Raw genomic sequence first — 11525 nt, 5'->3', positions numbered from 1 at the left:
TGAATAAATAAATTATAATAATAAATCTAATTATTTATAAATCTTGCTATAAAAACCATATTTAGTTATTTTCTTAATAATATTTTTTCTATAGATTACTATAAATTTTCGGCAAGAAAGGTAAGAAAAACTCCCCATTTTATTCTTGCTGTTTTAGGTCTTTGCAAGTCGAATTTTGACCAACATATTTTCTGTTCGGTTTTTAAACTTGCCTCTTCTCTGGTCATTGCTCACCAATCTGCTAAATCCTAAAGATTGTAAAGAACGATCATTAATGATTGCTCACTTGTTTGTGATTACTCTTTGTCAAAATTCGTTGAACTGTCAGGTTAATAAAGTGAGGTTTCGGTTTTTGTTTTCTTCGTGATAATTATAAGGTTTGGATTCATTAACAAAGTAACAATAAAAAATGCAATACGAACTGATCTACTATCACAAAGCAGTAATTAAATTGAATTATAAATGTAGTATATTTTAAGGTAATATGTTTTATATTTTCTTTAACACCTGCTATTGATATGATATTTTTGAAATCTTATCATACTGAGAAATGTCCGAAATACTGAAATTAATAATCTCAAAAGTTATTAATTGTAAATGAAAAATATTCCCTGTACTGTGAAGAATGTCAATTTTGTTTATTGTTCATTGATAGTCATTTTGATTTCTTTTTGGTTTAGGATTGCATTTATCAAATCATTTCTTGAAATAGTAAGTAGCTTATATGTTGTCACTATGAAACTGTTCTGACATTTCTCACTAAGCCTGTTATAACTTCTCCAAGGAATTATTAGCATATGTTATTATTATGAAAAATTTTGTTCTCTCCTTTCTTTATCTACTAGTTATTAAATTGTTTTTCATTAGTTTTTTACATTGTGAAATATTAAAATATGTTACCATTGATCTAGTTTTTGTGAATAATACTTTTTATGTAATTTAGATTATGTTTTTATGTGCTTCAAAAATTTTATTTTGTTTTATTTTAAAATTTTAAATAAATTAATATAGTAGTCCACTTCAAACAGTTGTAGAAAGAACAATTAATGATTAGCTTTCTTGCTTCCAATTTCAAACTGTTATTTGTGTGCTATTCTTTACTGAGTAATATAGTCTTGCATTTAAAATATTCATTTATGTTTTATTCCTTTCAATTACCCTGGTGTATCTATGTCAGGTTAGATATAAAAGTGGGTCTTTAGTATTTATTAATTTTAATTTTTCTTAGCAGTTTTAAATTTTTCAGCAGTTGTAACTTTTGGAAATTATAATTTTGTAATTTTTGCTGTTTTATTTGTTTCATTGTCCCAATAACATTCATTTCATAGAAATGTAATGATACCTCTGTCAACTTACTTAAAATAAATCCAAGCAGTTGATAAATATATGTTAGAAAATATGATATAAGCATATTATATCCCCGCACAAGTTTAATGTCAAAATAATTGGTCAATTAAATTTGTAGATGTTTATATTTACCACAAATTTATTATCTTGAGCTAACCAACCTATTTTAACAATGGTGGGGGTCAAACCTGTGCCGCTGCACATGAGGCAGTTAAAGTTGATGCTCCAACTCCCTCACCTACAAACGGCCCTCAATCACTTAACTCAATCCTCACACATGTATCTCGGATTTTGGACTGTTGGTTTAGTGATTTGTTCTTAGTTAAGCTTAACTTTCTTAGAAACTTATTTCAATTGTTGCAATGCTATTACTTAATAGCAGTGTGACTGATTTGGAGAATCCTCACTACTCACTACCTTCAAGTTCTTATTTCTTCAAAAGTATTGATACTATCATCATTTTTTTGTATATATGTATATATAGTTGACCGTAAAAATTGATATATAAGAAGATGGTCAGGGTTGTGGTCAAAAGAGAAACAAAAATAGTTTACAACTATTTATTTTCCGACATTTCGCCCCACTTTTCAGGGCTTCATCAAGGCTAACAAGATACAAAATGATACAATGATAAGATACAATGAAAAGAATAAAAATACAAAGATAAGATACAATGATAAGAATAAAAATAAGTAACAATGGCAAGAGTAAAACTTTTTTAGAAAAATATGTAAAATATCAAGTTAAAAAAGTACAGGAGATGTATATAAAACAAAAACAATACGATACAAACAATACAATGTTTATACAATAAAAAAAAAATAGAGGTTAAATAAACGTCATGAAAGAATAATTATAAATAAAAAAATAAATAAATAATAATAATGGTATAAAGTAATAATAAATGAGCAAAGAACATGTCAGGACAACCTACCTGTTCAAAGCAAACGGATGAACAGAAAGAAACAATGAAGCAGCAGCGTGGAGTACTTTTTTAACTTTATATTTTACGTATTTTATGATACAATGATAAGAATAAAAATAAGTAACAATGGCAAGAGTAAACATTTTTTATAAAAATACGTAAAATATAAAGTTAAAAAACTACTCCACGCTTCTGCTTTATTGTTTCTTTCTGTTCATATGCTTGCTTTGAACAGGTAGGTTGTCCTGACATGTTCTTTGCTCATTTATTATTTTATATCATCATTATTATTTATTTATTTTTTTATTTATAATTATTCTTTCATGACGTTTATTTAACCTCTATTTTTTTATTGTATAAACATTGTATTGTTTGTATCATATTGTTTTTGTTTTATGTACATCTCCTGTACTTTTTAACTTTATATTTTACGTATTTTTATAAAAAAATTTTACTCTTGCCATTGTTACTTATTTTTATTCTTATCATTGTATCTTATCTTTGTATTTTTATTCTTTTCATTGTATCTTATCTTTGTATCATTTTGTATCTTGTTAGCCTTGATGAAGCCCTGCAAAGTGGGGCGAAATGTCGGAAAATAAATAATTGTAACTACACTTCAATGAATGTGCAAATTTTTTCAATCATAGTTCTCTACAGTAATTATTTTTTTCAGCTAAAACAACAAATGCATTTTCAGAGAAACCAAGTTTTGTTTTATGATTAATAAGAAGTATATTTTTTGTACCTACTTTTGAATAATAATAATGATTTACGTATTCATTGTTTTATCAATTATGTTACTCTGAAATTGTAGTACAATCAATTTAGTAATTGTTCATTATTATAAATCATAGCAGAGTCTGAAATTTGTGAAAATATTTTTACATTGTCAGATGATCCTTTTGCCAATTTTTATTTGTTGACTATATATAAATGTCAAAATATTTTGCCCTGTGATTATGGATAAATTCATTCAAAACAAATTTTAAATAAGAGCAAGCAAAAAGGAAGGATAGTTTCTGAGGAATATGTACCAAAGACAAAGAGATAGAGAGCTCTCGCCGTTTCTTTTTAAAACCCTTTTATGAATAAAATTAGTTAATAGATAACCATGTTTTCATCCATAAAAAATTATAGTTAGAATTATAACTGTATAAATATTTAATATGAGCATAATTATATAAATGTTTACTTCAAGTTCCTGGACAGTGATAGCAAACTGAATAATTTTATATCAGAGAAATAAAAAACTTTTCCTATTTTCGACCTTGCTCTTATATCCTCTTGAATTTTATTTCTCTTAATCAAGTTTCTCTAATAGCTAAACTTAAAACACTTAATTTACAAGAATTAAAACACCATTTTTTAAAAATTAAATGGAAAAATTATTTCATGATGCATTAAAAGAAGTATATGACACCATAAATGAGTTGTTGAGGACCTGAATTCACTAACTCACCTGCCTTAATTTTAAGAAAACTATAAATCAATATATCGTATAAATCAACATTTTTTCTGTTGGCACATTGACATTGGAGATCTTCGGCCACGTCCTGTCCTAAAGGACCATATACACGATTCATGGTGTAGTTATACTGGGTAGTCAACAGCCCTACAACCTCTGTCCTTCAGTCTGCGAATTGCCTTCAGTAGGCTAATGGACCTCACAATCCCTGCGGGGGTAGGGAGAGGGTGAAGCGATGATCAATGACTGATATGGGTGTATCAGGCAGCTACCCACTCAAGTGCTGACCACACTCAATGCTGCTTAAATTTGTTATCTATCGCAAGCCTCATGACTTATTCTGCTACCCTGGCCCCCATATTATAATATATCAATATTTAATTGTGAGCTTATTAACGAGCTTTATTGCTAAAATAATGTTTAAAATAAACAAATCAATCCAAAGAAAGTACTTAACGTGGGTATAAGTACTTTAAGAAAGTACCCAAACCAAGTATTTAAAAAAGGGCCATTAGGAAGTGCTAGTTTTTATGAAGCCTTAATACAATTTCTAAAAACTAATTTATGTTTTTTGAAAGTATCAACTATTTTTATAATGGCATGTAACTCAGATGAAACTATTGCTGTCAGAACATGTTTAGTCAAGTAGTCTAGTTCTGAATGTGACATTTTAGAAATTTTCCAACAATGTTGTCCCCTATTGACTAAGCTATTTGACTGTATGTTATGAATAAGTACGCTGTAAAGTGTATCTAAATAAGACATTGTCGGCTATGGGTACAGGTGATTCCAAAATGGTTCACCCAACCAACATAAAAAGGGGTAGCAATTATATCCTCAGTAGTGTAATATACTAAAATAGTGCTGGGTCATTGAGTGTACTTGATGACTCTAAATTTAGTTCATTACTCTTATACAGATAAATGTAAACTTCAAATTCCTCTATAAAAGTAGTTATATGCCTAAAATTTAGATAGTAAAGTACTATTTCTTGAATTTTGTTCTAAAGTAAAAATTATAACTATAAAAATATACTGATAAAACTATTGTTTATTTATTAAATTGGTTATCACTTTTTGATAAATCATCGATTCTAAATCAGTGTATTCAGTCCTAGTTTCTGTGCACATTGTGTGTTCAATTGTACATTGCAGCTTTATACATATTTGTGAGTTATGAAATATTCTATACCATTGGTCTTTACTGAAATTGGGTATATATCGTGTGTCTATAAAAAATATAAATTTTATTTCAGGCCACCAAAATGCAAAGAGGTGCATCACAATACTTTCCTGGGCCGGAAAACCCAAATAATCAAGCTCGTAATAATGGAATTCCTAACCCTCTCATAAATGTGCGAGATAGACTCTTCCATGCATTGTTTATCAAAGGTGCTTTGTCATATGCCAGAACATTTCCAAAAGCTGTAAGAAGATGCATTGAATTCACCATTTTATTAAAGGTTAGTTTGTGTTTGAATATTTTTTTTCTTGACCTCAAACAGCTAATTCTTCTCTAATTAAAAATATAGGATTTACCATTCCCATTTTTGAAAAATCATTCAAAGTTTTATTAAAAATACTGCTTAGCATTAATTAATTTAAACAATACTAAATCAAAATAATTAAAAAACTGAATTTTTCAGATAGTTGTAAGGCTGTGCAATTATGTAAGATCCAAGAAAAAGTTAATAATTATGTAATGTTAAAAAAATTTTCATTTGTAAAGATTATTTAAACTAAAGTGTAATCTTGGTAATCCAAACTTCAGTACTCTGAACTGGCATAATATGTATATATATATGATTTTACTTTTATTTACCTATGTATGAAATATATAGTAAGGGGAAATATTATAATAATGGAAATTTTTAATCTTGCTTTTTAAACAGAAATACATGTTTTAATGTCCTGTGAGTCCAAGTAACTATGTTTAGCCAAATGTTGTATGTGTGAATTTCATAATTAACTGAAGGATAAAATAAATTTCTTCTTGTTTCTATGATATGGCATTAGTTAGATTTGAAATTTACTTACCTATATATCAAATATATAACAAGGGGTTATATTGCCATTCTAAATAATATTGAAATTACTGTTTTGAAGTGTAAAAGGATTAATTTTATCTCAAAGTAGGGTAGTAAGTGAAAATTACATGCTATATGGATCAGGTTTTTTAAAAATGTATTCTTTTGATTTTTTTTTATGTTTAATTTGCTATGATATTTCAATAATTATTTAATTAAATGAATTATATAATTTAATTTTTTCTTTTTCAGGCAATTTGTGCTTTTTTTGTTCTTGCATACACTCATATCATCTTCTCAAGGACACCATCTATATGTTTGGAACATGTTAGAAACACTTGGCCAAGAGATGGAATTTTACGTGTTGAAATTGTCAAAGGAAGCGGAGGTAATGTTAATTTTTATAGCAGCTTCTCTGAAGAAGAGGAACATGTTATTGTAATCAATAAGGCTGAATCCGCCATCAATAATTTTCCTAATAGGTCAGTGTTTTCTTATCCTAAAAACTATTTGTGTCTCATTAATTTGTTGTGTGTATTCAATTTTCAATAAATTGCATGCAATACTAGTAAATTTTTTTTTTATTTGTTAAATAGTTTTGTACATACAATATTCAACTCCATAGTTTAAAACTTTTTATTGAGAGTGTATATTTCGACACTTTATTTACTATTAGAGTGCTATAGTCATTAATTTCAAGCTCAAAAAATAATAAGGCTCTAGGTTACGATTGCATTGTTTATGAGATTTGCAAGTTTGCTTAAATTTAGATGTTACTTTAAAAGTAATAATGTTTCCAATTTCAATGTATGTTATTGAAATGTAACCAAAATTTTCACTGGGCTTCTTAAATGCCTGGAAACCTTTGTGACTGATAATGATTTACTTAGTGAGTGTCAGACAGGTTTTTGACATGTGCATTGTATCACATATAATTTATTTATGCTAACAAACTTGACTTAGCTCAATTTTTTTGAAGAACTAAAATTCTATTGTTTCTTTGTTGAAATAAAATCTGTGTTTACTATGTAAATAGATTAACACAATTGATGTAGTTATATAATGATAGTTCAGCATTCAAGTTTATTACGTCTTAAAAAACTTATATGGAAATTCCATATCTGCAGTAAGGGGCAGGAAATGTGTTTTTGATTGGTTTAAGTGTTCCTGGTTTTCTTATTCTTGGATGGCTTATCCTATGTGTAAGTTGCTCATGTATTTAGATGATGTGGTTTTGTTGGCAATCAAACCTGTGTCTTTCTAATTAAATATTAACCAAATAGGATCTTATTGTAGTTGATAAAAATTGGAGATATACCCCTAATTATATGATGAACTATATACTTTGAAAATTAGAAATATGTTGAGCCATTCGCTCAAAAGAAAAAAAGAAGTTAAATATTCAGAAACAGACAGACTAAACATATTTTATCAAAAAATTGAGCTCAAATTGTGCTTAACATTATTGGAATAGTACTGTGTAATTTGAAATAAAAATCAGATGAGCAGTTCGCTCAATCATTGCTTAAGTATCCCATTGCTAGAATTTAGTTTTACCCGTGCCTGATTTGTGTTGTATGCTTTATCAAAAATAGTTCATTTTTTGGCTTTAAAATACAGATTCCATAGGAACATACTTTGGTGGGTGGTATTGATGTCTGCGTCAAAATCTTTAAAACCCAGTTTATACTATTTCGATCCACTGGCTTACCTTTGTCAGAGTTTTGAAATCTCACTTTTTTTAATAACTTTTGTCAAAGTTCCAGTAAGAATTTAAGAATTGAAATTGAGATTAAGATTCATCTCTTCTTCATGAAATTCCCTTTCTTTTGATACTTTATTCGTCAAAATCCATCGCTCCATAGAGTCAGAAATGGGATTGATACTACCATATTATATATGTGTATGCCATAATATTTTAGCAATCAGAATTTAGTTATCATCTTCTATAAACTTATTGTGGTTCAAATACAATTTAATTATTAGTATCTTGCTTAAAAAATATATTTTTATTATTTTTTTTTTTTTAGTGTAATTAATGTTGAATCATCTACTGCTGATCCTATTCAAAGGGTCAAATTAAATGGACTTTTTCAAAATAATTCTAATTTTGATCCAAATGAGGAAAATGATGTAAGCAACAATACTAGTTATTTTCAAGGTAAGTAATTTTTTTAACGTTTCCTACAGGAAAATTTATGATGATTGAATTTAATAGCTATTTTTTAAAATAAAATTATTTAATTAAAAAAAAAATTGTTTTAGACAAAAATTTCAATACAATGGATGATAATTACAAAACGACAAAGATGACATCATCTGAGGTAAGTTTATATTACATATATATTTTTTAAAATATAATATTAAGATGTTTTTGTTTAAACTTTTTAACTTAATGGAATGGGTCTTAAAATTTTACTGTTTTTCTTGTTAATTTAAAAGTAATTTTATTGTAACACAATTTATTTTTTTTATTGTTCAATTATATGCTGTTGTGTTATATGGTTTTTTGCCATCTTGAGGTTAGATTTCAGATTCCTTCTTAACTCTTTGAGTTTAGAATGGAAGAAATCCGCTACTCCAAATTGATTCTCCTCTAGAGAATTGAAGGTTTTTCCTTGAAGATAGTGAGCCATTGATCAGAACAGATGATGTTCACAAGGTGCTAAATCCGGCTGTAAGCAGGGTAAGGGAGAAGTTCAATCCCATTTAGCTGTAAAAAATTGTTATGGTGTGGTACAAGTTATAATTCTTTTATTGAAATTGTAGTCGTCATTTGGGTTTTTTAAAAGTTGTGGATAAATATTTCTATTTACTCCTCTTTGAATTGCCCCACTCAACAGTTTATTTGGCAGCAGAAAACTTATGTTTCTAATAATTGTATAGTATTATCAATATTTCAATCAAAACTGAATACAAGAAGCGGTCAATTTGTTTACAAATCCATTTACTATAGTTTATGGATTAAAGTGATATGAGCATTGATTGGATTTGATAACAAATCAAGCTGACCAATTAATTGAAATTTCCAAGAAATTAAAATTCGTCATACTGTTTGACTCATGCTATTGGTTTAGTTAGTGATTTCATAAGCTGTGAGTTTTCTTACCTATTCTTCTAAGTTAAATACCTAAAAGTAGTTGCCAAATTTCCAATATGAATAATTTTTAATACAATGTCTGTGATGATTTTTTTGAGTGGTTACTACAATTTTGCTGTGGGTGGCACCATCTTGAAAAACCTTGAAACTATTTTTTTGGGCCTTAATCTGATTTAATACGCATATGACAAAAATGTTCTTTCCATTCTTAAATGAGACTATGTTTGCGATAGTTTGTGACTAAATTAGGTTTTCTATCTTGAATAGTTTCAGGAAATAACTTTCCAAAGTCCAGCACAGTCTAGGGGAAAATAGAAAAATCTAAACTTTTTACCTTATTTTTCTTCTTCCTTAAACCAATTCACATACCTTGCGGTGTCAGGGGTGCCTGGATCCATTTACCTTTTTATCCATTGCCAACTTCCTCTGTTTCTTGCCAGGTCCGATATGAGGTCCTCTTACCTTATACTAGGCCATTGTCGTAACCTTGTAAACCATTCAAATCTGTTTGTTGTAAACCAAGGTTGTTTGTTGTTGTATGAATCATTAATACTCTGGACAGATAATTAACCCACTGCCAGGGGCCCCATAGCCTGGGGACAATCAAGATCTCGCGTGGGGAGGGTTGCTAGGTTCCTGAAATAGGCGATCCGTCACTTAGATCGTGAGGAGAACCTGCCTATTACCCTAGATTTTCACCAAAAATTACAGCTTCTCTTTAGTAGTCTCCGTTTTTTTTTTGTTTTGTTTTTTATGATAGAAAAAAACAGTTTCTCTTGGTTTAAAAATCTAAATATCGAGGCACACTCAACAAAGGTATGAATAAAAATGTAAAGCTCTCGGTTTGATATGTAATTTGTGAAAAATAAGACGGAACAGATCACATTTGTAACTTTGCGTCTTCCACATTTCTCGATAAAAACTCCATGATGAGGGATCCTGGTGAGAATTATCAGCAAGTTGATATCCTCTTCAGTGACTGAAGCTAACTTCATTGTAAGAAAAGTGTTAGAAGAAAATATGGTTTTTATTTGACATATTACTGTTTATAATTTACAGACTGGTTGAAAATAATATATTCCAGGAACCAATATTTGAACTATTTGATATCAGTTATAATAGATAAGAAGTAAGTTGAAAACAAAAGCTATAGCTGCCTGTAATTCTTGGATTTTCCCCCTTTTCTGAGCCCTTCAGACTTGGGAAGCATAAGGTATTTTCTAGCATAATTTAAAACTAATTGTAAACTGTCAGATGCATCTATGGTTTTTATAATTTAGAATGGAAAAACTGTATTACTCGTTGGTCTGACAGTTTACTGATAGTTTTTAATCATGTTGGAAAAACCTTATATTCTTAACGCTCTCTTTGTTTATGTTAACACATTGATAACAATGCCTTTCCAGTCATGCTATATAGAAGAATAATTCGGAAGCATTTTTTTAACTTTCTCACTCTTGTAACCAAGAATTCATAGATTGTTCTGATTCAGGATTGGGGGAATATAACCTAGGTGATTTAATACATTGTTGTATTTAATGACTATTTTTATTAATTTTTCTTCTGATGGCATCATTTAATTGTTTTTATAACTGTTGTAACTTTTAACTTCTTTCCTTAATTTTTTTACCAAATAATCAGTCAGAAATAATATTCTTTTCTACTTATAATTAGAAAACATTTTGGAGAAATGTTTTAGATATTACTTTTTAGAAATTTATACTAGTCCTATGTAATCTTGATATAATAATAGTTATACGTTCAATGATGGCTTCTGTTGTTTCAGTTCAATCCTAATAGTACTTTGTCAGAATCAACTGAGAACAGTTTTTCGGAATCTGAAATAACATTAAAGGATAATGTTTCAGAAATGGATCGCCTAATGAAAGCTGGTATATATATTCAGTAATCTATAAATGAAAATAAGTAAAAATCGTAGATCATTACAACTCATAAATAGTGGATGGCAAAAACGGACAATTGGCCTCTTTAGTAGGAAGTAGTTTGGCCTTGGTGCATCAAGTGATGTTTTAGAGAATTTATATTACATTTTCTAACCTCCCGAAAAGGTATGACTTCTCTTTATAGAAGCTCAAGTGAGCTGAGAGAGAGACGTCTTGTTGGCTTTTGTCTTTTTCTTTAAGTTAATTATTTTCAGTTTGTAAATGTGAAAATTAATTAAACAGAGTTAGGTAGGTTTCTAAATTATTTTTCATTACAATTTGTTGGTTTCAGTAAATTAGTTGTAATTATTAAATATTTAACTCTTTTAAATAACCTTCACATGTTTTTCACTACACCAGTTTTGTGTCTGAATCAAAAAATAAGATGAATATATTAATATGTTGTGTAATTTTTTAATAAATAATTCAAAACACTATCAATTATAGTCTCAAAACTTTTATTACCTTCACACGTCCAACGTTTCGGCAAATTTGGCCATCCTCAGGGACAATCTACTACAAAAAGTTTCCATTTTTAATGGATAATTTCCATAAACGGAAACTTTTTGTAGTAGATTGTACCTGAGGATGGCCGAATTGGTCGAAACGTTGGACGTGTGAAGGAAATAAAAGTTTTGAGACTATAATTGATAGTGCTTTGAATTATTTATTAAAAGATTACCAGTCTCAAGAAAAAAAATTTTAAGATTATAAAT

General features: G+C 28.5%; 1 protein-coding gene across 1 annotated transcript in view; it reads left to right on the top strand.

The window, feature by feature from the left end:
• Positions 1–334: 334 nt before the first annotated feature.
• The window catches only part of LOC106685646 (membralin), a 70945-nt gene continuing 59754 nt past the window's right edge, over positions 335–11525 (top strand). Inside the window, exons 1-6 of the mRNA XM_067051349.1 lie at positions 335–479; positions 4996–5202; positions 6019–6248; positions 7797–7927; positions 8032–8090; positions 10653–10758. Coding sequence (XP_066907450.1) covers positions 5005–5202; positions 6019–6248; positions 7797–7927; positions 8032–8090; positions 10653–10758 — 724 coding nt within the window. The 5' untranslated portion in view covers positions 335–479; positions 4996–5004. The remainder of the gene's footprint in view (positions 480–4995; positions 5203–6018; positions 6249–7796; positions 7928–8031; positions 8091–10652; positions 10759–11525) is intronic.

This window comes from Halyomorpha halys, unplaced genomic scaffold (genome assembly GCF_000696795.3).
Source record: "Halyomorpha halys isolate HHAL.00 unplaced genomic scaffold, Hhal_1.1 Scaffold721.1, whole genome shotgun sequence".
Lineage (NCBI taxonomy): Eukaryota > Metazoa > Arthropoda > Insecta > Hemiptera > Pentatomidae > Halyomorpha > Halyomorpha halys.
This window is presented reverse-complemented; position numbering and strand designations above follow the sequence as displayed.